We start from the raw sequence: 27,995 nt of genomic DNA on the forward strand, positions 1-27,995 counted from the left end.
CCTGGAGAAGTTGGCATAACACTGTTCAGAGGAGGCCTCATAATAACCAAGACAACCAGTTAAGAAGAGGAGTCGTGCCTGCTGCATCAAAATAAAACAGGAGTCTAGTGGCACCTTAAAGACTAACATAATTTATTCCAGCATCAGCTTTGGGGACTCAGAGTTCCTTTCTTCAGATAAATGCATCTGAGGCAATGAAGACTGATTCGTAAAAGCTTTATAATAGGGTAAATTTTGTTAGTCTGTTTGACTGTCCTCACTGAGCAGGCCATATCACCTTTCGCCATAATTTACACAAGCGGCCATCACCATGTATCTTGCCTTTCCTGAACCTGAGAGACAGAATTACACTGGTTCATCTAGACCAGGGGGCTCTGTCATGGCGCCCACCAAGTATTTTTAGAAAGTGGATGGGACCAGGTGGGGCTTTTGCTCAGCAGGGCTTCTGATTGGCCACTGAGACTCTCATTAGCTGTTCAGGTTTTTAAAAAGTTGCTTCAGCAGCAGCTGCCACCACAGCAGGTTGAAGATAAGCTGTGTGTATTGAAGAAAATGTCAATAAACAATATCATTGGTGTTATGTATTAAGATGGCCGTGACCGCATGCGCCAGGCCATGCGGTCTACAGGACTCACGGAACTTCGAGGCCTAGAACAATAGCCCCCATGGATCCTAGCGAGAACCAATGGGAGCACTAGGATCCTGAAGAGAACCTATCGTTACCAGGGCTTTGTATATAGAACCTATCACAGGAAGTGGGGGAGGTTGGGTGTGAGTGTTTGCACCAATATAAGCCGGGCTCACGCCTGCTAAGTAATCTTTTTTGTTCTGATGTAATTAATAAATGAGAACTGATTTCACTATGCTACACCTGGAACTCCGATACTTTTCAATTTTAAAAGGCATCCTGTTAAAGAGAGCTTCTGCCTGTAATGTTGAAGAGATACTATTAGCAGTATGCCTGAGATTTTATGGGTGGCTGCCTCTTGTAACAGATGTTTTGTGGTTCAATTTGCCTCTTGTGGCAGCCATTTTGTGGTTGTGCTCACCGCCCTGTGCCAGAATTCCAAAGGCTGGCTGGGAAGGTTGTGGACACCTCATCTAGACCATGCATTGGATCCAACCAGCTTTTCTGCTGGTGAAAAAAGGAAAGAAGGTATGCGGGAAAGGGGTATGCCAGAAATCATGGGACTGGTATAGACAAAGGCCATGGAAGACAGAGACTGTAATAATAAGGGGAATGGGACTGAATAAAAAGGATTTTTAGATCCAACCCCATTACTGCTATTGACTGGAATTAGTACCACTGACTGGCAACAGGATTCCAAGGTTTTGAGAAGAGGATTTTCCTAGATCTGTTACCTAAGACACATTAATTGGAAATCTCTGGAGGATCAAACATGGAATCTTTTGCAAATACACCAGCTCTGGACCCTCCGTTCATTTTTTTTTCTCAACAGCATTTGAACATTAGTATTATTAGTATGAAACCAAATGCTCACTGTTGGGACATTATTTGAATCTCAGCTTTATCTCTTCAAATCTTTCCACTTACCTCTATGTTCCATATTTTCACCCATCCAGCCAGATCCCCTGTTATCAGGTATTGGCTTGCTTTATCGATAGTCATGATAATGGATCCCATTCCACCATGAGCTTCAAACTCTCCCAGTAGTTGACTTTTCTGTATATTCCAAAACCTAACATAACCAGCAGCTCCACAAGACACTAAATTTGCTCCTCCTAAGAGAAGAATGGTGAATTAGTTGGAGGACTTCCAGAAACACCTAATCTAAAACTGTGGAGGCTGGGATCAAATTAAAATCAGTAGGTTAACTCTCTAACTTCTCCCTACCCTTAAGACAAATTCAGAAGGCAAATGGCTACAAAATTCAGCATTACAGAATGTGAGGGAAGGTAGAGAGGATTGATCAGGGTCTACTGGTCAACTGCTGTCCAACTGGCATAGATTGGCAATGGTTTATAACCCCCTTCCTCTCCCTTAATTCTAAAGGTATGATTAAGCTATTTTATACTAAGTCAGGCCATCGTCAGTCTATCAGGGTCAGCGTTCTCTTCTCTGACTTGCAGTGGCTGTCTAAGGTGGAAGGTGGAGGTCCTTCGCATTACCTGATCCATGCCAGGAATTGAACCCAGGACATTCCACAGGCAAAGCAGATGCTCCGCCACTGAGCCATAGCCCCTATATTGTACATATATGATGACAGTTAATTTCTTCCATTCCCTCATGCTACAGCTCTAATCTGATCTACACACACACCCCTATCATTAGTATTTTTAAAGGGTACAGAAGATCCAATCACTGACCTCTTGACGTCATTTAGTTGCACTCTGAATCTGAACAGCAAACAGTTTCCTATTAATATTGGATAATGATCGATTTAGGGATATTTGAATTAAGTTCCTTACTCAGTCCTAAAGCTCACTGGATGGCCTTGGCTCAGGCACTATCTCTCAGCCTAACCTGCCTCACAAGATTGTTGCTAGGTAGGAAAAAATGGACTGGGAAGAACTGTGCATGCCTCTCTAAATTCATTTGAGAAGGGGCAGGATAAAAAAAAAAGAGTAGTAGTTAGTAATGTGCATGAATCTCCTAACTAGCCCTAAGAGTTGCAGAAAAAAATAACAAGACTTGAAGCACTCGGCTTGTGCATGCAACACTCTTCTCACACAGTTGTTATGAGGACAAGAAACTAGGATATTTCCTTCAACACCTAGAAATAGGAGATGTAAGTATGTTTGATAGGAAGTGACTATGTGGAGAGAGCTCTGTTTATGCATGTCAGTAGGTAGTGGAGACAACACCAGCCCCCTCTTTTTCTTGGCTCCCCACATTGCATCCATCAGTCCCAGTGAGGTCACAGATGCACCTTATAAAGATCCTGACACCAACCAACTGATCCATGGTGGCTGGCCCTTTAGGAGTCAGCCGGTGAGATTTGGCCTTTTGACAGTGAGCAGTGTGACAATCAGCTACTGGGAAGCTCCCCACTGGGGTTGGGGAAGGGGAGTGACAGGGCAGAAACTTTTCAGAAGGTACTGTTGGTCCCTCACAGGTTTGGCCATGCCCCCCGTAGGGATCCTGCATAGAGGGAGGCCACTAGGCATTCTGCAGGCCTAGCTAGGGCCATGGAAAGACTTGAGGGGGGAGGCTGGTGAGGACAGACCAGCTCTGGCTCCCAGCTCAAAAGGCAGAAGAGCTAGAGGAGGGGCGTGGAATAGAGTGGCGCTCAACTTTCGTCCCTCTCTGTGAGGTGAAGGGAAGGCACTTCAGCCAAAGTGGCCAGGGTACATGATTGTCAGAGCCTGGGATCCTACAATGCAGTACAGGCATCAGCTTGTGTTTTCACAGAGGTGCAGCATGCCTCCATTCTGCAGTGCAATAAATCAGTATGTCGCATGACCCACAATCCAGAAGTCTGGGACATATTCCCTTCAAAAGTAGATAAGGTAAAGGTAAAGGTTCCCTTGCTCGAAAGCCAGTCGAATCCGACTCTAGGGTTGCGGTGCTCATCTCCGTTTCAAAGCCAAAGAGCCAGCACTGTCCGAAGACGTTTCCGTGGTCATGTGGCCGGCATGACTAAACACCAAGGCTCACGGAACGCTGTTACCTTCCCACCGAAGTGGTCCCTATTTATCTACTTGCAATTTCTTGCTTTCGAACTGCTAGGTTGGCAGGAGCTGGAACTAGAGACAGGAGCTCACCCTGTCTTGCGGCACCCGGGTCTTGAACTGCTGACCTACTGACCTTTCACAGCCTGCAGTTCAGCATCTTAACCACTTGAGCCACCGCAGCTCCTCTCAAAAGTAGATAGTGAGGGGCAAACCCACCTCACTTTGATGTCTTGCAGGGAGGTAAGAATCAGTTTAGGATACATGTGGTTGGCAGGTGTCAGGTCCCCTAGTAGCAAGAATAAACCGTTCCACATGTCCTAGAGATGATGGAATCATGAACTCCCATTCTAATGAGCCCAATCCTACACATGTTGACTTGGAATTAAGTCTCACTATATTCAACAGGACTTGTTCCCCTGTAAATTCACTTGGATGGAACCTTAATCTTGAGTCTAGTAGCATATCCTACACAAGAGTGGTATGTTTTGTGCTCTTTCCTTAGCTCATCTTGCTAAATGCAATACTGATTTCCCATTATGCGTGAACTCATTAGATCGCACATTTGTTTATTTTAGGGGTCATACTGCACCTTTCCAATGGAGTGAAATACGATTCAGTCCATGGAGTCACCAAACTTACCAAAGTTCTAAAAATAGGAAAATGGTCCAGGGGAACCTGGGAATTTATGAGATTGTAAATCGTTATGCAAATGCTTGGTAAACCCAACATCCGCTTGTCAATTTTATGTGCTTTATAAACAACAAAGAACCCTAAATAAGCCCTTTAGGGCACCAGTTTTCCCAAATCTTAGAAGATAAATTGGCAGAAAGATTCCAATTTGCCTTGGAGGGGGGGAACCAATAATTTGATTCAGAAAAACATCTGGGAAAAGCAGCTGAGAAATGATTTTATACACTCAGGATTAGTGGCTGTGAAACTCCCCAATCGAACCAAATTTTGCCATGACTTAACATCCTGCAGTGCCTTGCTGGCTCGCCCGGGATATAAATCAATACTCTGACTTTCTGCGTGTAAGCAGCCTTCCCCTACAGCCTTGTTCATTTGGGTTATTGGAACTAGCTGTCAATATCGGACACAGTCAACTCAATCCTGCCCAAAATAAGAAAGGGCTCTCACTCGCTACAGGCCATACATTTTAAATGCCTCTACAGAGTTTCCCCCCACTGTTTTCTGTTGGAAAAGATCTCAGCTATCAGCGGGCCCTCCTTGCTCACATGGAAAGCAAAGTGCAGAAGCTCAGTTACATTTATTTTACCTTTGTGTTCATTTGCCCATTAAGCGAGGGTCCCCTGCAGCATGCCAGTCATGCCCATATCCACACAGGCTGACAACCAACACCAAAGCATGCACAAAATTATTGGTGGGATCCCAAGTGAGGATACCAGCCCATATTAATCTTTAGTATGCAGTGGCAGGCTTCCCATAACCCCAGCCACCATTTAGGCGAGGAAACCTTAATTATTCCACAGTGCTGTTTGCTCCTAGTAAAATTGCATAGAAGATGTGAAAAAGGAGGCCTACAGTGGCAGGAGACACCCTGTTTTGGACCCATGACCACAGGTACCTGAAATCCATACAGAGATTGTTCCGGGCTAAATCAAGGTTACTGGAAGGAGAAGCTATACAGAATTTGTCCATTTCACTGCCCAAACAGAAGTTTTGGATCTCCCAAAACACACGGATCCAGTGCGCACAGACTAAACTGTTCCAGCATTGACACAATGGGATGTTAAGCAATATCAGTTCCCCATGTGATAAAAATCATACTTGGTCATCCAGCAGCTGTGTACCTATCCTGGGGGTAAATTATATCCCCCCCCCTTATTTAGAGCTCCCTGATATTGTGAAACTATAAACTGTAGTTTCAGTAACTTGTTCCTAAATTTTGCTCTAACCAGCAAGATTGCCAGGCCTTCCCGTTAAGGCAATGCCTGCCATCACTCTGAGTGGTAGTGGGAAGGCAAAAATAGACTGCCAACGTGGGGTAACTCTAGGAATCACCAGAAACGACAGCTTTTCCAAAAAGTTTCTGGCAATTCCTACAGCTACCCAGAAGCGACATAGCAGCAACATCACTAATGTCACACGCAACCAGTGTTCCCTCTAAGCTGAGTCAGTGTGAGCCAGCTCACAGTTTTTTAGCCTCTGGCTCACACATTTTTGTCTTAGCTCAGGAAGGACGGCTCCAGAGCAAATTAGTTTATGCAGCAGCCAAATTGCTCGCTCACAACTTTAATGCCGGTAGCTCACAAAGCAGAATTTTTGCTCAGAAGACTCCACAGCTTAGAGGGAGCATTGCACACAACCCCACGCCTCCACCCTCAACCCTCCCGGTGGTTTCTAGGCTTGGCCTGGTAACCCTGCAAAAAGCATAAAGAATGGTTCAGAAGCTTAGGGACTAGGATACTGGAAAGACTGCCTACTTCATCAGACACCTGTACCTTCATTCTTTCTTTGGGATAAGGCAAGTTACCATCAGGAGAAGGGTCTTCTTCTCAGGAGTGGGCTGCCATCCCCTCCACAGTCCATCCAGCCTCCTGAGCTTCTAGACACACTTTAAGAAATACAGTGGTTTCCCCATGCTTTGAGTTTTATTTTTATATCTTTCCTTCTCTCTCAGGGAGCCAGCTTGGTGTAGTGGTTAAGTGTGTGGACTCTAATCTGGGAGAACCGGGTTTGATTCCCCACTCCTCCACTTGCACCTGCTGATGTGACCTTGGGTCAGTCACAAGCTCTGGCACAGCTGTCCTTGAAAAAGAGCAGTTTCTGTCAGAGTTCTCTCAGCCCCACCCACCTCACAGGGTGTCTGTTGTGGGGAGGGGGAGAGAAAGGAGTTTGTAAGCTGCTCTGAGACTCCAAGAGAAGGGCGGGGTATAAATCCAATCTCTTCTTCTACTTCTTCCTTTATAAATAGTTCATGAACCTGAGTTTTGACTGCTGGTTCTGTATAGACATCTACTTTACAATATTTATTTATTTATTTCTTCTATTTATATCCCGCCCTCCCTGCTGAAGCAGGCTCAGGGCGGCTTACATAAAATCTTAAAACGCATAAAACAGCACAAAATTAAAGTCACAGTTCATTGTGACAGTTAGAGCTGTCCTAAAGTGCTGAGGTGCTAGAGCTAATCTTAATAATAGTGCAATTATAATAGCAGACGCAACAGGAGATGTTAGAGTAGTCATCAGGGCATGAACATAGTTGTAATTCAGCTTATTCAGATAGATGATAGATAGATAGACAGATAGATGGACAGATGATAGATAGATGGATAGATAGATAACTCGCTGAAGTCCCTTGTTAGTATATCTTTCTCTTCTTCACACTTTTCTCCTCCTTCATTTTCTCCTCTCTTCCTTTCATTATATGCTTTAATGTCTTCCTCCCCTCTTTTAATCCTCTACCCGTATTGTCAGTCTCTTGGTCTCAACTCCTTCTCATCCCTGGCTGGTAACTTAGAATGTACTTAGAAGCAGTGTGTACCAGCAAACCCTGGTTAGTATTCTAAACAGAAGCAGTTCCATTTAGTTCCATTTTAAACACTGTTCAGTCAGTGGGTGGTTGTTGTTGTACTGGTGGGATATTTAATATCCCTTTGTAAATGCTACTTTGCAACTGTAGACATTAAGCTTCGTGTTATATGATAAATGACAATCTTTTTAGAAAATCAGTCCCCAAGGATCCCAGCACTTCTCATCCAGCATCATTACATGACCAGTATGCCCCTGCTTTTGTGCTAGGTAAAGATATAAAACTTAACTTATTCTTACTGATTTACTTACTAAAGATTTAGAGGAGGAGGAGGAGGAGGAGGAGGAGGAGGAGGATTTATACCCCACCCTTCACTCAGAGTCTCAAAGCAGCTTACGATCTCCTTCCCTTCCTCTCCCCACAACAGACACCCTGTCAGGTAGGTGGGGCTGAGAGAGCTCTGGGAGAACTGCCCTTGAGAGAACAGCTCTGAAACATAAAATTACATAATTAGACACATGATTTGGATCAGGGTCATATGGGGAATCCAAATCATGTGTCTAATTATGTAATTTTATATTTGTATACACATATATACGTGCACCAATACAGGACACACTCTTACGTCTACTGAAGTGGGCTGTAGTTCACAACAAACTTTTAAGCACAATAAATTAAACACATGATTTGGATCAGGGTCATATGGGGAAGGGGCCACGGTGGCTCAGAGGTTAAGACACTGAGCTGCAGACTGGAAGGTCTGTCGTTCAGCAGTTCAAGACCCGAGTGCCCTGTGACAGAGTGATCTCCTGTCTCTGGCCCCAGCTCCTGCCAACGTAGCAGTTCGAAAGCGAGAAATTAAAAGTAGATAAATAGGTACCACTTTGGTGGGAAGGTAACAGCGTTCTGTGCACCTTGGCGTTTAGTCATGCCGGCCACATGACCACAGAAATGTCTTCGGACAGCGCTGGCTCTTCAGCTTGGAAACGGAGATGAACACCGCACCCTAGAGTCGGATTTGACTAGCTCTCAAGCAAGGGAAACCTTTACCATATGGGGAATCTTTGTCCAGGGGCCCATGGTGGCTTGGCAGCCCTGGAGCTGGAGAATATTACCCATATCTGAGTAAGTTTTGAGTCCAGTAGCTCCTTAAAGACCAACAAGATTTCCAGGGTATAAGCTTTCAGGAGTCAAAGTACCTTTTGTCAGATACTCTCAGAAGTTCATACCCTGAAAATCTTGTTAGTGTTTAAGGTACTACTGGACTCGAATCTTGCTCTTCTCCTGCAGACCAATATAGCTGCCCGCCTGAAAATATCCCATACCTGTTACTGAGATATTCTCCCGGGCCTCCAGAAAGAAGAGCCTGGTAACAGCACAGCCGTTCTCTGAACCAGAGGTGGAGGAGCATGGCACAGATAACGTGTGTCTTCTAGAGGACAGCCTGCCCGTAGGACTCCCTTTCTTTGACTCTACAGAGAAAATTCACAATCAGAGTCTGGAAAAGAAATACACTTTTCCATGATGCCTACAATCGATAAGGATATGCAAGCTTCTCTTTCAGCAGCTGCCTTCCCAGAATCCCAAATAAACCTTTGTGCTCCTCTGCATTGAAAAACCTGTTCAGAGAGGTTAGCATGCTGAATGGAAAACCCTGGGGAGAAAAACATATGTGAGCCAGTTACAATTTCCTTTTCAGTTAATTCTTTTCCCCAAAGGCAAATAAATACAGCCATGAGGACTGGGGGCTTGCACGTTTTTAATGGAATCTAAGAACTTCAAGAGTTAGGCTTATTATTGTACCATATCTACAGAAATTGGTGGAAAGTATTCCAATCGTTGCATAAACCAAAAGGAGTCTTGTGATGCCATAAAGAATAACACATTTTTATTCTAGCATAACCTTTCACGGATCCAAGATAAGTGTATTTTTGGGAAATATGCAAATTTCATGCACAAACCATTATACTTTGAAAAAAATATATAAAGAATTATAGAAAAAAATTAAATACAAGAAAAGCTACATTAGTGGTTTAAACAATTGTTTTTACATCAGTTTCTGTCTACAAGTAAAATTTCCAAAGGGGAACAATGTGAAACGTGAAACACATTATAGGAATAATTAATTAATTAATAGTTCATACAATACACATGCTCTCAGAAACTGTGCATACAACGTGACAGAAATCAAGGCGTGCTTGCATTAAACAGTTGAAAGGACTATTAGCTTGTGTGAAGGCATACAATGATTTGGTCAAGATCTTGCATTTTTTCCCCTGAGATTAGAAAGAGAGACACATTAATTTTTTTGGCACTTGGCTGATGATAGTTTAAGGATGCTGAAAATGGTTTGAGAGAGGCATTGCTTCCCCTGCTGTGCAAACCCTTCCTGCCCTACTGTTACTTCTGGTCAAACAGGTCTTTGATATAACCCCTACACACACACACACACACACAAAACACCTTGTTTACCACAGAGGAAAGCAGGGCAAATACATAATGTAAACATCAGCTGCTCCAACTAGGGTTGCCAGTCTCCAGGTGGGACCTGGAGATCTCCTGGAATTACAAGGGATCTCCAGACAACACGGATCAGTTGCCCTGGAGAAAATGGCTGCTTCAGAGGGTGGAATCTTTGGCATTGTACCCCACTGAGGTCCTTCTCTCTCCAAGCTCTCCAAATCTCCAGGAATTTTCCAACCTGCATCTGCCAACTCTGGCAACCTACCTTCATCCCCTCTGTGTATTTCAACACAGACCATGGATAAACAGGGAGGATGTATTTAAAAATATAAAGTTAGGTTTCTACAGTATTCTCAACACAAGTTCCACTTGGAGAGCAAAGATGTGCGTTAACTCAGCCGTGCACACGCATGCGTTTCACATCTCCTGCCTTTTTATGCAGATCCTGAGGAAGGAATCCTGGTTTAAAACTTAACCCCCGTTACATTACACTGACCTGGATGGCACAGGCTAGCCTGACTGTGTCAGATTTCAGAAGCTCCTAACTTTATGAAACCTTTTCCCCTCTACACTGATGCATCTAATAAAGGGCTAGGGGCTAGAGGCCATGTTAAGTCAGAGTGGGGAGGATGGAAATCAACATCCCATCGTTTACTTGAGTAGAAAGTTGGTGGAAAGACAGCAACACATCTCTATGATTGAGAGGGAATATTTGGCAATAGTGTGAGCCATAGGTAAGCTGAAACCATACCTATGAGGGAGGAAATTCACCTTGTGCACTGACCATTCACCCTTATGTTGATTTAACCAGGTAAAGAGTACAAACAGCAAACTGATGATGGAGTCTTCAGTTACAGGATTTCAATGTTGACATAGTACACATAAAAGGGAAGGAGACTGTCATTGCAGATGCATGCTTCAGAACCACCTAAGGGTGGAGATCGTTAAAACAGATTGTTAAAAGTATTTTGAATGTTGTATGTGTACATATAATGGTATGTAAAGTTTAATGTTTGGTATCAAAGTAAATAAAAGGGTAACATGCGCCCACATGCTTTCTTGCCTTGAAACCCCCCACGGGGTCACCATAAGTCAGCTGTGACTTTACAGCACTTTCCATCACCACCACCAGTTACATATATGCAAATATTGAAGTGAATGCAGTGCAGTCCACAAAACCTTATGAGTTTAGCTGTGAGAGACTACCAGTGTAGCAACACTCTATGAATGCTGGCACACAGGTTAGCTAGAATTAGCTTTGCTGCCTTCACCCATCCCCCAAACAGGATTCCAAACCTAGATTCGATAGTTAAGGATCATGTTTCTGTGGAGAAAACTCCAATTAACCTGTGCATTTGTACCTCATAGATAACCAGAGCTAACTTCAAACCAGAATGTCTTCCTCACACTTTGAGTGGGGAGAAGTAAGGTGCATTAAACCTGGCAACAAGCCAAATTCATGCACATCCTGCGTTTTTGGTGGCTTGCTGTGACATCCAATGATTGCAGCTCATGAGAAATCTACATTGCAAAACATGCTTTTCGTTTTAATCATTTGCATGTTGCTTAAACATTTATTCAGTTCTAATGTGGTTTCAGTTGTTTGTGCAGAATTCTGTTTTTATACATTCATTCAGTTCCATTGTGGCTTATGGGTCAAACCAATAAATTTTATGATTGCTGCTGCCTCATGAATCAGGATAAAAGCTTATAAAACATGGCCTTGTTAGAAGATGAATTAAACCACCAGCTCTTCAGCCTTTTTTGTTTTATTTTTTTAAAGTAGGCAAGTTTGTTTAGGATTTTGTAGGAAGCCTATTCTGAGAAGAAAACTCTCAGAAAAATCCATGAATTTTGCATGTGCATGTCTCCCAATACCAGCAAATTTCTACTCTTTTATTATTTATTTTTTAAAAGCCTTTGAGTTCCACTGTTTAGTAGATGGAGATGCTTAGATTCTATTCGCTGCAATTTGACTGAGGACCATATTCTGCTACATGCGCTCGCATGTGCATTTCATGTTACAGTCAGGATTTAAAGAGTGACTTTCAGCACTTCCAAGGGCTTGGGTGCACCTGGTGAAATTCTTTTACAAACAGTAGAACTAAAAACTGAACAGTAGTTCATTTTTTTTAATGGTTTTTATTTTAAAAATGGTTTGACATGCAGAAGGGGAGTGGGGCAGTTTGCAAAACGCATGCCCCCCCCCCAGCTTTCTTTGATGGCACAAATACTTGCCCAGTTCTTTGGACTCCAGCCAGTGAGGATTACCAGCCCCACAAGTAAACATGCTGTCATCATTCTGATGATGCAAAGTGCTAATTAATACACAGCCTGAGAAAGGAAGAAGAAGGAAGCCTTTTGAGATTTCTTGCTTATAAGCCAATAAACAGAAGGAGCAAAGCTGAGACTGGCTCTAAAAAGATTAAAAAGATGAATTTCCTAAATCTGTTGAGGCATAAAATTTGAATTCAAAATTCTGAAAGCCACCAAGGAAATTAATCCAAAATGAGATGCAATGGGAGTAGCTTGCTCCACAGTGAGAGCAGATGGTTCCTGCAAAGTCTGACCTCTCTGTTACCCCCCCCCTTCTTACCCTGTTGCATCTCCCATCCCTCCCCCATCCCTTGCCAGTGGCCGGGGGGTGGTGGTAATCCTAGTTGCATCCTCCTGTCCTCTTTTTTTTTTCCCCTGCCTTTTTGGGTACCATTTAATGCTATATTTTTTTTCTGTTTTTCACTATCTTTTAATGGTATAAACTTCCTACTTTTTTGTTATTCATTAATGCAACTTTTGAGATGTGGTATTGCGGTAAAACTCTCAGACTAGGGTTTGGGATACTTGGATTCAGTTCAGATCGTAGATAATGACAGCATTATACGCCATCTTCATGGAAGATCAATTTGGAACATCCAGAGCACTTAATAATAATAATGTCGTAATATTGTAGAATTTGTTTTAAATGGTTTTAAATGTGTTTTATGTGCTGGCTTAAGCCTGATTGTGAGCCGCCCTGAGCCCGCGTTGCGGGGCGGGCGAGCTATAAATTGAACTTATAAATAAATAAATAAAATAAATAACATAGGTATAGCTCTCTCGCTCGCTCTCGCTCTCACCTAGGGTTGCCAGGTCCAGGTTGGGAAATACCTGGAGATTTTGGGGGTGGAGCCTGAGGACGGAAGGCTTTGGGGGAGGGAAGGACTTCAGTGGGTTACAATGCCATAGAGTCCACTTTCCAAAGCAGTCATTTTCTTCAGGTGAACTGTTTTCTGTTACCTGGAGATCACTTGTAATCCCAGGAGATCTCCAGCCACCAGTTGGATATTGGCAGCCCTAACTGAATCTATGGTTGCCACCTCTGGGTTGGAAAATACCTGGAGATCTGGGGGGTGGAGCCTAGGGAGGACAGGAGGAGGGGAGGGACCTTAGTGGGATATAATGAACTCTGTTGCTTGGAGATCAGTTGTAATAGCAGGAGATTTCAAGCCACCACCTGGATGTTGGCAATGCTAGTCTAACCTTCTTCACTGGATTGGTGTGAGGATAAATTAGAGAAGGGGAGAACCACATAAGGCAGGCGTTGCTAAGCTCCTTGGAGAAACAGCAGTACAACAATGTGACAGAGAGATTCCCCCCCCCGTTCCTCCGCAACATTATACTTTGAGTTTTAGTCCTTTCCGCTTTCAAAAATCTCCATACAGTATTTCAGTCATACCCATTAGAAGCTTTTTTTGAGCCCATCTTGATCTAGGGGTTATTTATCCGGTGAAAATGAGTCACCCTCCAATTTGTGACTTTCCCAAAAAAAAAAAAAATCTCCCTTCCCTGGGCTGATGCACAAGCAGTAGAGCAAAAGACCCCTTTTTCTTATCTTTCTGCCTACTGTTTTATAGGCATTCTCGATAGCAGGATTTCAGAAGATTAAATATACGGTCCCCTTTAAAACTTGTCTTGGGGAAACAACCTCAAGCAAGCTCCGTAAGAAACATAAAACCAATTTGCCAAGCCCTTCTGCGAACATACTAAAATATGTTTCTTTCCCTGCCATAATACACCCCTTTCTCCCCTCCCCACCTCATACACACCCGTATTTCTTCCGTAATGGAAGCGGCAGTTTGTAGAGTAGGGAACAATTACGAATTGCCTGCCGGCATGGTGCTTAATATATGATAACCATTAGTGTGTGAAGACTCTCAACCAAATGAAATTTTTCAGGTTATGAACGGCCTCGAGGGGAGGCTCAGTGGTAGGAGGGCTGCCTGCCATTATTTATCACTCTGCGCCAAAACAAGGCAAAAATTAAGGGAATGCTCCCTGCTGAAGGTAATAATATATTTTTAAAAATGCTGATGCACATCCAAGACAATAAACAGAAGCAATAGCCTTGAGAGCGAGGGAAGATTATCAAGGAAGACCAATACCCCCACCGGCCCTTTGTCACTTTGATAAGGGAAAGGCATAAACAACCCCCTAGCTGGAAACTCATTATTAGTAATTTCATAGATCAAAGTTTCCCTAGCCTTGTTGATCCCACAGAATGAGAGATGGAAGGAGCTGCTTGGGATAGAAAACAGCCATTCACCATGCAGCAACTTTTACAGGTGGGTGGTGGTGGTGGTGGTTATGACTGCCTAAGGAGCTAGTGGTCTGGAGTTGTCTGCTCACGTGACCCCTCCCCATTTGCTCCCCGGATTTCTGATTGGCTAAAATTAGCCTCACGGCATGAGCCAACACTGCAGGCAGTCAGCTCCTCGTGTAAACAGAAGCTCCATGGGGGGCTAAAATACATGTGATACTGGGATTCCATTATTAGAAATGCAGATGTGTATTGTGGCTTCATAATGCAGTTGTAGGGAAAAGCAAATGTTGCTCAGGGCTGCAGTTCTTGGAGGGTGGAGTCCTAACTCTTTCCAGCCCTCTTCCCAAATTAGAAATGCTTTCCAGATGTTATGCTTCCCCCCCCCACTACCACCACCACCACCGATAGGGCTGCCAAGTCCCTGGTGGGGAATCACTGGATCCTGGTCCTGTTGCATGCCACTACTATGAGTGGCAGCAGGGAGGGTTTTTTTTAAAGCCTCATAATACTTAAAAGAAGGTACAGGAAGCGACAAAAGGTAGCTCTAGAATCACCCAAAACTGTGGATTTTACCATAACGTTTTTGGTGATTCCTAGAGCTATAGTTTACCATAGACTTTCTGGTGATTCCTCGAGCTACCCTTTGTCCACTCCTGTGTCAACAACTGGTAGGTACACAAGGCTGTATTTTTTAATCTTTCTCCAGCATCCCTGTGCCCCCCCCCAGCCCTCCTGCTGGTTGCCATGCCCTTCCTGCCAATTTTACTTACCAGGGTCCTGAAACTGCCCGGGAGCATTTATTATTAGGGAAATGGGGAAAAGTTAACCACTCCCAAGGAGGAGGAGGAGGAGATTGGATCCATACCCTGCCCTTTACTACAGAAGAAGAAGAAAAAAAACAGAGGAGGAGGAGGAGATTGGATTTATACCCTGCCCTTCACTATGCAGACGATACCACTCTAATGGCAGAAAGTGAAGAAGACCTAAAGAACCTCCTGCTCAGAGTAAAAGAGGAGAAGCTCAACATCAAAAAAACTAAGATCATGGCATCCGGCCCCATCACTCCTTGGCAAATAGAAGGGGAAGTCGTGGAAGTAGTGACAGACTTTACGTTCCTGGGATCCCAGATCACCGGAGACTGTGACTGCAGCCATGAAATTAAAAGACGCCTGCTCCTTGGGAGGAAAGCGATGGCGAACCTAAACATCATGATAAAAAGTAGAGACATCTCCCTGCCAACAAAAGTCCGCATGGTCAAAGCAATGGTATTCCCAGTAGTCATGTATGGCTGCGAGAGTTGGACTATAAGGAAGGCCGAGCGCCGAAGAATAGATTCTTTTGAACTATGGTGCTGGAGAAGACTCTTGAGAGTCCCTTGGACTGCAAGGAGATCAAATCTGTCAATCCTAAAAGAAATCAACCCTGACTGTTCCCTGGAAGGCCAGATAATGAAACTGAAGCTCAAATAGTTTGGCCACCAAATGAGAAGGGAGCACTCACTGGAGAAGACCCTGATGCTGGGAAAGATTGAAGGTCAAAGAAGACGGGGACGGCAAAGGATGAGATGGTTGGACAGTGTGTGCGACGCAACGAACATGAAATTGAGCAAACTTCAGAGGACAGCGGAAGACAGGAGGGCCTGGCGGGAGCTGGTCCATGGGGTCGCGAAGAGTCAGACTCGACTGTGCGACTGAACAACAACAACAACAACCTTCACTACCGAAAGGAGTCTCAGAGTGGTTTACAATCCCTTCCCCTCCCCACAACTGACACCCTGTGAGGGTTGAACTGCCCTTGAGAGAACAGCGCTGAAACAACTTGTAACTGACCCAAGGTCACACCAGCAGCTTCATGTGGAGGAGTGGGAACTCAAACCCGGATCTCCCAGATTAGAGTCTGTGCTCCTAACTACTACACCAAACTGGCTCTCTTGCAGCTGCCTGAGGCTGAATCACACATCTGGGGTTCTGATCATAGAACTCCAGCACTACCGGTACTACGTCCCCCCTCAGAGTGGCAAACTTACCCATTATCTGATCTGTATTCTCCTATCTTTTGCCTCAAGTTAAATCTGGTACCCCTCGGGGTACCAGCCAGATATCTAGAGTGGCGTACGCCAGCCTCTCTCTGTCCCCCAGCAGTTCAGTCATGTAAACAAACATTATGTGACCTTCAGAGATGCCTGAGGTTTGTTACCACCGCCACTCCTATCAGCAGCCATCTACTTACCAGAGTCTAGGGTGTGATCCTTTTATAGGTTCCCAATTACAGCTTGGGAAATTCCTGGGGATTTGGGGGCAAAGCCAGGAGAGGGTGCAGTATGGAGACAGGAGAGAGCTAAATGGGGAGGCCATGCTCCAAAGTTGCCTTTTCCCACAGGGGAACTGATCTTTGTTCTCTGCAGACCAGTTGCAATTCCAGGAGAACACCAGACCCCCACCATCTGGCAGTTCGTAACCTTATTTTCACATGCCGCCACCCCCACCCCCCCAGAAAATTCTTCAGTATCCTCCTGGGTCTGGGTGCTTTTCCTGCTTCTCCATGGAGCAATGGTGTCCCCAGCTGTCTAACGCATGTCCCATGAGGATTTGCACTAACCTGAGCTGCACGTTACAGTTTTTCCTGGATTCAGGTTTAGTTTAATGTAGGCATTCTCTGTACTGTTATTCCACACAACGATTTCACCACCAGAACTACCTGTATCAGACAAAAAGTCAACATGCTATTAAGGAGTGCTCTGTGTGCAAACATTTGACTTTGTATTACATATTTCCTTTTCATTTTGTTTCTTTTCTTTTCCAGGGGGGAAGGTGTTACCGAAACGCGCTCTGCTAGCTCCACAGAGGAATACAGATCAGTGCTGCTCGAACGGCTGTAAAAAACCAACTTCAGGTGTAACAAAAAAATCTATCTAAGTCGCACATCAGAATGTCAACCAAACTTACTGCCTGCGAGGTTTCAATACATAGGGCTCATTTCAACTGAGTTTCCCTTAAATGTTTGCTCTCCCCCCATCTCAAAGCTTCATGTCTACCTGGTTTCCCAAAATCCCACTCCCTCTAGGCAGCAAATACAGGTTCAGCCACTGAATATCTATCAACTTCCTGGTTAATTCACAGATTCTGCAGTAAAAACAGGTTAATTGACTCAATAGCTTAACCAGAACGTGCTGTGCCATTCACATGGCAGAAGACATTCACTCAGTTTTTCACTTTCAAAACTAATCTCAAACCTCATTGGCTTTCCAGGGTACATCCTGAAGCTGTCAGTAAGGTTAATAAGCAAAAGAAAGTTATGTGCATGTGGAAAGTCCTCTCACGGAGTCCATTTTAGAGCAGAGCACTACGTCAATTTACCAGCTGCGGGGTTTGGGATTTACATAAACTTTAAGTAGTATGACAGTTTCATACAATTGAAGAGATGCAGCTGAAAGATACGTTCTATGTACCCACGCCCAGGGCTTAAATTCAGGGTAGGCTCTCTCCGGGTATCTCTTCCAGCATAAAATGGAGATCTCCCATTTCAAGAAGGAGGAGGAGGAGATTGGATTTATACCGCACCCTTCACTCGGCGTCTCAGAGCAGTTTACAAATTCCTTTCCCTTCTCCTCCCCACAGCAGACACCCTGTGAGGTAGGTGGGGCTGAGAGAGCTCTTTCAAGAACAGCTCTGACAGAACTATGACTTGCCCAAGGTCATCCAGCAGCTGCAAGTGGAAGAGTGGGGAATCAAACCTGGTTCTCCAAGATTAGAGTTCACGCACTTAACTACTACACCAAACCGGATGGGCCAAACATTTCTGATCCACAATGGACTCTCTTCCAAAGCATAGCACCATGCTGACTCTTGGCAACAGACTTGATATTACCTCTATGAAGAAACACTGGCTCTCTTGGACTTTCCCTGTTCCTGCTCTAAGTCAGGTGCCCCGAGGTTTGGCCAAGCTCCAGGTGGACCAGAAGATCTCCTGGAATTATAATTGATCTTTGGAGGATGAACTCTATGGCATTATACCCTTCTGATTTCCCACCCCACCCTCCTCAGGCTCCACCCCCAAATCTCTAGGAATTCCCTAACCTAGAGTTGGTAATCCTAGTTCCCCCAGGAAACTCACATGCTTAAGAGCAAAAAGATCAAACCCATAGTTTACAACTCTCATTCTTACCAGGATCTTTCTTTGTCTCCTTAGGAAGCCCTAATTTGTTCATGTCTCGTAAGTAATTCAGCTCTGCCAAGAGCATATTAGCTAAGCCTGCCCAGGCAGCAGTAGACCCAGCCATGCATATAGATGATGAAGGCCCTGGTTCCAATCTCAGGATGATGTATTAGGCAATAAATGTTCCCACTACCTGTAACTAGAGTCTGAGGAGGCAAAAATGCCGCACATAAGATGTCATCCTGGTGCTGAACTCCTCCTTTCCAGTCTGAGGGCTGAACAAGACTCTGGGTCAAGCTGCTAAGGTGGAAGACCGTAATCATCCTAAGAGGAGAGACAAGCACAAACACAACAGGAATCTCCTGTCATTTCTGAATCCCTTCGCAAACTACAATGCTTTATCATAGACAGAAAAAGAAGGAGGAGGAAGAGATTGGATTTATACCCCGCCCTTCACTACTGAAAGGTGTCTCAGAGCGGCTTACAAACTCCTTTCCCTTCCCCTCCCCACCACAGACACCCTGTGAGGTAGGTGAGGCTGAGAAAGCTCTTGACAGAAACTGCTCTTTTTCAAGAACAGCTGTGCCAGAACTACGGCTTGCCCAAGGTCATCCAGCAGGTGCAAGTGGAGGAGCTGGGAATCAAACCCGGTTCTCCCAGATTAGAGTCCGCGCACTTAACCACTACACCAAACTGGTGTAGTCTATATATCCTATATATCTCAGGTTCAGATATCCAGAGGCCAAGATATACTCCCGGGAATCTTTAAAATGTAATTGAATAAAAGTGAGGTTCCTAGCCCTCAGGTGTGTTGAGAAAAAAGTTTCGAAGTGCATAGGCAGTGGGATTTGGCTAGATCAGGTTTATCCTCTAACCAGTGGAAGTAGGAAACGCATTTCAGAACTTTTTTCTCAACATGTACATGTTTGCTTGGAAGGAGGAATAGGTGAACATGTGCATATCTGTCCACCCACATCCCATACCACAGGTGTCATTTTTGGAAAGGCTGGCACAGGACTTGCTGTTTGCAAGCCAGAAGTCATGCATGGAGAAAATAGCTCTATCTACTTTGCAGACTCCTGGGTTAGCACACCATAAGGTCAAGAGAAGCCCTAAGGTCACAAGAAGCTGTCCTTCTGTATTGCATGTACGCAGTAATACAGCATCATCTGCCATGGATATTGTCAACATCGACATTCCATCAGAACTCAGAACCAAATAAAACTGAGCAATTTGCCTGCCCTCAGGGAAAATGGAGAACACTCCAGTCTCCCCCCCCCCCAAGCATTCATTTGTTGTATGTACATTAGGGATGGGCACGAACCATCTCAAAAATAAAAGTTTGTGATTAATTTTGGCCATGGTACACAAAGTGAATGTTCATGGCAGGTCAACCAGTATGACCTTTCCACGAACTTTCAAGCTGTTTGTGGCAATTCGTGGTGGTGCGTGAATGGATATATTTCCATACAGACTGTCTCCACTCAATCTAAATGTTTACCAGAATTCAAAGTAAGGGTGGGGCAGAACTTGGAGGGCATGTAGAAGAGCATCCCCTGCAAGTTTGGTGTCTCTAGCTTGCACAGGACCTGTTCTGTACACACCTGAACCTCCTGAACCTGCACCTGTCATTTCCCCAGAAAGCACTTTCCTGGGAACACTTTTTTGGAGAGCTGTTAACTTGGACCCAGTAAATCCAACCCTCATCAAACTTGGAGTCCAGGTAGAGGAGAGTCATCCGGAGATCCCCTGTGGGTTTGGTGTCTCTAGCATGCTGGGTGGTGTGTGTTCTACCATGTCACGAACCTCATGAACTGAACCTTCATTTGACAACTAAAAGTTTGTGGTGGTTCGCGGTTCGCAAACCAGGCACACCACAAACCACAAATGAAACGCACTTTCATGGCCCATCCTTAAGGTACATGCCACTCTTTCTCCAAGAGGCTGAGAGCAACTCTAGAAAATATTTTTTCTCATATCAACACTGTAAGGTTAGACCAAGGTAGAAGTCCTTGCACAAAATCACAGACCATGTGGAGCTTTGATCCCAGGTCTAATACCTTAACTACTGCAGCTTCTCTACAGAGTATGCTATTTATTCAGCCCTTCGCCTTTGTTCAGTGCACATATTGCCCATCTGAGCCTCTTATTTACTGATATATTTACTTTATTTATATTCCACCTTTCATCCCAATGGGGATGCAAAGCAGCTTACATCATTCTCCTCTCCTCTGTTTTATCCTCACAACAATCCTGTGAGGTAGGTTAGGCTGAGAATGTGACTGGCCCAAGGTCACCCAGCAAGCTTCCACAGCGAGAGTGGGGATTCAACCCCAGATTTCTCAGATCCTAGTCCAACGCTTTAACCACTGCACCATGCTGGCTCTCTTATGGAGAGATCTTGTAAATCTGCCCAATGCCACATACACAGAGTAATCGAAAACCTCATGCATCAGTATGAAGAGAAACCAGGGAAGGAGTCAGACCATACTGTCTCTTTTTTTAAAAAAAGAAAAAATGTAACAGTTGGGATTTGCCAAATTCTAGTCCCATTTCTTTTCTGCATGAAACTGCAGAGCATGCCTAATCCTGGCTGTTAGTCCCAGCCTACTCCATCCTCTGGACCTTTCTGACTAGCCAAACCTATTTATTTATTTATTTATTTATAAGTATTTTTACCCCGCCCTACCCCGCGAGCGGGCTCAGGGCGGCTTACAAGGGGCATAGCCCATTCATAAAACCAATAAAACCATAACTTTTATAACAACAGTGCAATTCAACAATAACAGTAATAAAGTGCTTCAATTTGGCAAGATGGTCTTAGTCTCCTCGTCTAAATAATGCAACATGTATGGAACCCCAAAGCCAGTTTGCGCAGACTCTAATCTGGGAGAGCCGGGTTTGTTTCCCCACTCCTCCACTTGCACCTGGCTGGATGACCTTGGGCAAGCCATAGTTCTGGCACAGCTGTTCTTGAAAAAGAGCAGTTTCTGTCAGAGCTCTCTCAGCCCCACCTACCACACAGGGTGTCTGTTGTGGGGAGGAGAAGGGAAAAGAGGTTGTAAACTGCTCTGAGACTCCTTTGGGTAGTGAAGGGTGGGGTATAAATCCAACCTCCTCCTCCTCACTCTTCTTCTCCTTCTCCTCATGAAGCCAGCTGGGTGACCTTGGGTCAGTCACAGTTTTCTCAGAACACTCTCAGCCCCACCTACCACACAGGGTGTCTGTTGTTGGCAGAGAAAGGGAAGGTGATTGTAAGCTGCTCTGAGACTCCTTTGGGTAGTAAAGAGTGGGTATAAAAACAACTCTTCTTCCAAACAAGGGAATAGACCCAATGGGCAAGAAAAGGAATAATGTTGTGACTTGGGGTGGGATCCCTCAGATCTGTTCCACTAGCAGCTGTGCTTTCCTCCAGTGAAAAAAGCTCATTCCCCTGATACCCCTGCAACCAGAGGAAGGCTCATCACACGGAATGAAAACATTCCCAGTAGCATTGGGTAGCAGCGGGATCCAGCCCACTGTTACTAATAGGAATCTTTGCAACATGAAGGGAAACGTTTTAAGGTTTATTCTTGTTCTCTTTTTTTTACTTTCTTTATTGATTTTTTTTTTTTGTACAAAGACTGTATTGCAAGTATCATTCTGGGACTTTTTCATCACCCATTGTTCCATTGTGCTTCTTTGCTGCCAAAACATAATGGCAACTGTCTCTGTTGCAGCGCACATTGTTTCCTGCCATCCTAGAAGATGAGGGGGATAATTACTACACTCTTCTCCTCGCAGCGGTGTTATGATGAGTTGTGTAGGTGATTTTTAAAAGACATAACAGCGTATAAAAAAAACAGATTTAAAAATGTCGGATTCTTCAACAACCCAAGTTATATACTGGGATAAATAGAAGGTCTTTAACACCCCACTGGCATAACTTTGAAAATGACAAATATCCTGGATTTATGCATATGCTGGATTCTTGTGGTATTAACTCAATGGAGTTCCCCTAGAGAAAGGGTAAGGGGAAGTTGCAATTAGTGGTACATTATCACTTACTTAATGAACTATCTGTAATCACTAGCAGCTGCTTAAAGATTTTTTTTCCCCTGTTGGATCTCTGTTATTGGATTTCTCACGCTTTCATCCCAAACTTCCTCCTCTTGGGCAGTGTACATGGTCTCTTGCCCCTCTTTTGTCTGAATAACAACCCTGTGGAAGAGCTGAGCTGAAAGAAAGGGCGTGACTTAAGGATAACCCATGACTGAAGGGCTCAAACAGGAAACTCAAAGATCAGACATCTCCATCCTTTTATGTAAGAAAGATTTTGGGAAGAAAGATTTTTAGGTTTGCCAACCTTCAGGTGAAGCCTGGAGATCTTCTGGAATTAAAACTGATCTCCAGGTGACAGGGATCAGTTCCACTGGAGAAAATGGAGGGCAGAGTCTATGGCATTATAGACCTCACTGAAGTCCTGCCTGTCCCCAGGCTCTGCCCCTAAATCTCCAGGAATTTCCCAATCCAAAATTGGCAATCCTGCATTCTTCACTTAGGAAGCACCACAGAAAGATGACCTTCCTCAGGCGTATGCCAGCCAACAAGGCCCGATCACTCCCAGCAGTAATAGGAGTACCAGTCAGACATTTATCCTTCACTCAAGGGCCTGCCTCTTGTCCTGTGTCTTTTTATTTCAGAAACTGTGCATTTAAATTTGTTCGATTTAGGGGCCCACCCCTCTCCCTCCTGCTCTGCAGCAATTTCTCCACTAGGAGTTGACAGGCCTAGGCCCAATGATCAGGCATTTTAAGTCTGCATATGCACATCGGCACTGTCTCCTCATTTGTTGTTGTTCAGTCACACAGTCGAGTCCGACTCTTCGCGACCCCATGGACCAGATCCCGCCAGGCCCTCCTGTCTTCCGCTGTCCTCTGAAGTTTGCTCAATTTCATGTTCGTTGCATCGATGACACTGTCTAACCATCTCATCCTTTGCCGTCCCCGTCTTCTTTGACCTTCAATCTTTCCCAGCATCAGGGTCTTCTCCAGTGAGTGTTCCCTTCTCATTTGGTGGCCAAAGTATTTGAGCTTCAGTTTCATTATCTGGCCTTCCAGGGAACAGTCAGGGTTGATTTCTTTTAGGATTGACTGATTTTATCTTCTTGCAGTCCAAGGGACTCTCAAGAGTCTTCTCCAGCACCATAGTTCAAAAGAATCTATTCTTCGGCACTCGCCCTTCCTTAGAGTCCAACTCTTGCAGCCATACATGACTACTGGGAATACCATTGCTTTGACCATGCGGACTTTTGTTGGCAGGGTGATATCTCTACTTTTTATCATGCTGTTTAGGTTCACCATCGCTTTCCTCCCAAGGAGCAGGCGTCTTTTAATTTCATGGCTGCTGTCACAGTCTGCGGTGATCTGGGATCCCAGGAACGTGAAGTCTGTCACCACTTCCACGACTTCCCCTTCTATTTGCCAAGGAGTGATGGGGCCGGATGCCATGATCTTAGTTTTTTTGATGTTGAGCTTCAAGCCCACTTTTGCGCTCTCCTCTTTTACCCTACGCAAGAGGCTCTTTAGGTCCTCTTCACTTTCTGCCATTAGAGTGGTATCGTCTGCATATCTGAGGTTGTTGATCTTTTCCCCAGCAATCTTAATTGATTGTCTCCTCATACTTGCTACTTAATTGTATTTCCAGTGAGAAATAGCATTGACAGCTCTGGGTTGGGAAATTCCGGAGATTTCAGGGATGGAGCCTGGGGAGGGGAGGGGAGGGTCCTCTGTGGGGTATAATGACATGGAGTCCACCATCTAAAGCAGCCATTTTCTCCAGGGGAGCTGATCTCTGTCACCTGGAGACCAGTTGTCATCCGGAGGGCTGTCCAGCCACCACCTGGAGCCTGGCAACCCTAAGTGAGGAGAGGGACAGAAAGGCTTTCCCCAGAAACTGGAATACCACTAGACTTGGGGCAAGAGAGGCAGCATGGTATAACAGTCACAGCATCAGACTAGTAAATAGAGATGTGCATTTGAATCCCCACTCGGCCATGGAAGCTTGCTGGGGGACCTTAGGCCAGTCACTAACTCTCAGCCTAACCTACCACACAGGGTTGTTGTTGTTAGGGCTGCCAAATGGGGGCGGGGAAACCCCCGCTTTGGAGGCCCGATTTCCGCCGTGGCGGAATCGGGCCAGCGTGCGCACGCGCGTCCTGTGAGAGCTCCCAGAGCGTGGCGAGGATCCCCCGCTGCCAAGGGTAGGTACACTTGGCAACCCTAGTTGTTGTTAGGATTACAGGTTAGGGGGGGACCACACAAGCAGTGGAGCCACCTTGAACTGCAGGTAGGGTTATCAACCTCTAGGTGGAGCCTGGAGATCTCCTGGAATTGCCATTGGAGCTCCACCAGAAGTTTCTCCAGAGAGAAAACAGCCACTTTGGAGAGTGGCCTGTATGGCATTATACCTTGCTGACGTTCCTCCCCTCCTGAAACCCAGCTCTCCCCAGGCTCTGCCCTCAAATCTCCAAGAATTCCCCAACCTAGACCTGGCAACCCTAACAGCAGGTCTCTTCTGCAAAATCTGTATGCGTGTTTCTTTCTTTTTCCCCTGAGTCTGTTATATCCAGATTGAGCCCTGAATATGTCTTTCTGGAAAATACAACTTAGAGAAAAAGGACCTCACTTTGAAAAGAACAATTTTTATCAGCCTGCTGAGAGAACGGAGATTTCCAAACGAGAGACTGAAGTCCTTTAATCCTATCTAATCTATAGTTTATAAATCGCAACACTTACCCTGGCTAAAGCAGGCTTTGTGTCATATCCAGCACAGGGACATTCCATGTATTTACATTGATTTTCTATTTCCTTTGCCAATAAAATTTTGTTCAAATATAAAAGAGAAAGAATCAGTGGTAGCAGCTGGGCAAAATCAGGCAGAATTGGGCCCGATGGAAGGAAGCTGAAAAGTACTCAGAATGACGAGTGATTTCAGCGAGAGTACTTTATTTAGTGCAGAACAAGACGAAGAACCCCCGGCACGCAGGCCGGTATATGTACACACAAACCCACCACCAAACACACCCCCTAGTCACCCTATAGGTTATTTACAGTGACCGAGAGTCCCATTGGCTCTCGGCCGCAGACCTGGCCCTCTGGTTGGTGCAGGCTAGGATCCGCTCCGCTATTGTTATGCAGGAACGAAGCTTATGGCTTGTGCTTGACCGCATGGCCCAACGGTCGCGCACGTGGTAATGGCGGATACATTACAGAAGCATTCACTTTGATACTGTTATTGTCACTGTTTAACCCTGATTCTAATGCACACAAATTTCAGGTATGTATCCTTAGGCTCAGGCTTTCCAATGTCCACGTGGGACTGAAGATCTCCCAGGATTACAACTGATCTCCAGCCAACAGAGATGAGTTCCCCTGAAGAAAATGGCAGCTTCAAAAGGTATACTGTGTTGCCAGCTCAAGGATGGGAAATACCTGGAGATTTGGGGGGCACAGCCCGGGGTGGGTGGGGCTTGGGGAGAGGAGGGACCTCAGCATGGTACAAAACCATAGAGTCCACCCTCCAAAGTAGCCATTTTCTCCAGGGGAACTCATCTCTATTGTCTGGAGATCAGTTGTAATAATAGGAGATAAGGTTCCCAGTCACCAGGTAGGGGTGGGGGATCCCTCGATTTTGCAGGCTCCTGCCCACCACTGGCCAGCTGGCCAGCTAGGGAAGCCCCTCTTCCTCCCATCCCTCAAAATTTAAAGGACCCTCTAGCTGATTGGCAGGAACACTTGGCCCGCTGAAGAGGGCCCTTTAAATCTTGCAAAAGGGGAGGGAGAGCGGCAGCCACTGGCTGCATGCCTGAACTCCAAGCAGCAAATTCGCAATGCTGTATTATACCCTCTTGAGGTCCCACTTGTAAAACACCATTTGGAGGGAACCTTCCCTTTAAATGGTGTTTTGCAAGCGGAGGCTCCCCATACCTGATCTCCAAATGGTGAACTGAAGGGAACCTTCCCTTTAAATGGTGTTTTGCAAGCGGGGGCTCCCCACACCTGAACTCCAAGTGGTGAACTGAAGGGAACCTTCCCTTTAAATGGTGTTTTGCAAGCGGGGGCTCCCCACTAGGGTTGCCAGGTCTTGGTTGGAAAATACCTGGAGACTTTGGGGGTGGAGCCAGGAGAGGGTGGGGTTTGGAGAGGAGAGGGGCTTCAGCATAGTACAATGCCATAAAGTCCACCCTTCAAAGCAGCCATTTTCTCCAGGGAAGCTGATCTCTGAAACCTGGAGATCAGTTGTTAAAGCAGGAGATCCCCAGGCCCCACCTGGAGGCTGGCAACCCTACTCCACACACCTGAACTCCAAGTGGTGAACTGAAGGGAACCTTCCCTTTAAATGGTGTTTTGCAAGTGGGGGCTCCCCACACCTGAACTCCAAGTGGTGAATTGAAGGGAATCTTCCTTTTAAACGGTGTTTTGCAAGCGGGTACTGCTGTCACCTTCCAAGAGGCTGCGTCTGCAACATGATGAGGTCAATTCAGTGAGATGTCATCACGTTGGGGATGTCTTCTCCCCCCCCAGGAATGCCCCCCAAAGCCCCCCACCAATAGCCGGGTAGGACTTGTCAACCCTAGCGGGAGATCTCCAAGCACCACCTGGAGCTGGCACCACTATATTATACCCTCTTGGGGTCCCTCCCTTCTCCAAACTCTGCCCTCCCCAGGCTCCATCCCAGAAATCCCCAGGTATTTCCCAAGCAGGAGCTGGCAACCCTACTTAGGCTGGAGGAAATGCATCCGACCTATGGAGCTTTTCTCCAGTTTGTAGCTGGTCTGTTGGTAGAAGAGCCAATTAAACTGGTGGAAGACACCTTAGGACAGAAGAAGGCTTTCACTTTTGCTGAGCAGGCCAGCAGGATTCATTCCACTGTCTGTAACGTTCTGTGCATACCACAACATTTAACTTGGCCCAAACCACAAGATATACTATAGGCCCTCTGGCTGTGAAATCAGAAATGTAAGAAGGAAATGGCATGGTAGCAGGACTTACTAGTAAGCCAGTTTGGAGACTGGGAGTCTGAACATTCCCCAGACCCAAATTCCTTCACAAAATGGCATCCCAAGAAATCAAGTTCCTTACAAGGCCTTTATTTCTGCCACCTTTGAAGTCTTCCTCATATATATCTAATAAAGCAGATTTTCACCTTGCAAAAGCTTATAGACTCAACGAAGCAGTTGTGTTTCTAAAATATCAAATGGTTCTTTAATCTCTTAATAGTTAATAGTATCTTATTTTGTTTTGATTATGAGCCAATTTCCATAGCCATGATCATCATATGATAACTGTAACCACCATTTACTGTAACCACCATTTGATAAATGCTTAACACAGCCTATAACAAGCCAGCTGTTACAGCTTATTTATTAAATGGAGACAGTATCCTTCAGCAGAGACGAGTTTGAAGGATGAGTTCACATCTTCAACTTAAGCAGAGGCGATAGAATACACTTGATAATCTTATCACCAGTTTGGCACCTATTGAAAGATAATCACACAGTACAATAAGAGGTAATGATCCGTATTAACTGGCAGTAGAAGCTTCACACATCCTGTTTATCAAATGATATGTACAATTATCATGTGAATAAGATAATGTATAAAAGTAAGCTTTAAGTGTTTCTGATAA

At 45.1% G+C, this 27,995-nt stretch overlaps 1 protein-coding gene across 1 annotated transcript in view; it reads right to left on the bottom strand.

Annotated features, from left to right (window-relative positions):
- Window positions 1-1,555: 1,555 nt before the first annotated feature.
- The window catches only part of WDR49 (WD repeat domain 49), a gene marked incomplete at its 3' end in the record, with an annotated part of 100,506 nt that continues 74,066 nt past the window's right edge, over window positions 1,556-27,995 (bottom strand). Inside the window, exons 10-13 of the mRNA XM_015429452.1 lie at window positions 18,520-18,650; window positions 16,770-16,868; window positions 8,455-8,601; window positions 1,556-1,743 (exon numbers count right to left, since the gene is read on the bottom strand). Of these exons, the coding sequence (XP_015284938.1) occupies window positions 1,556-1,743; window positions 8,455-8,601; window positions 16,770-16,868; window positions 18,520-18,650 (565 nt within the window). The remainder of the gene's footprint in view (window positions 1,744-8,454; window positions 8,602-16,769; window positions 16,869-18,519; window positions 18,651-27,995) is intronic.

The sequence above is a fragment of the Gekko japonicus genome, unplaced genomic scaffold, assembly GCF_001447785.1.
Source record: "Gekko japonicus isolate JY-2015 unplaced genomic scaffold, Gekko_japonicus_V1.1 scaffold193, whole genome shotgun sequence".
Classification (NCBI taxonomy): domain Eukaryota; kingdom Metazoa; phylum Chordata; class Lepidosauria; order Squamata; family Gekkonidae; genus Gekko; species Gekko japonicus.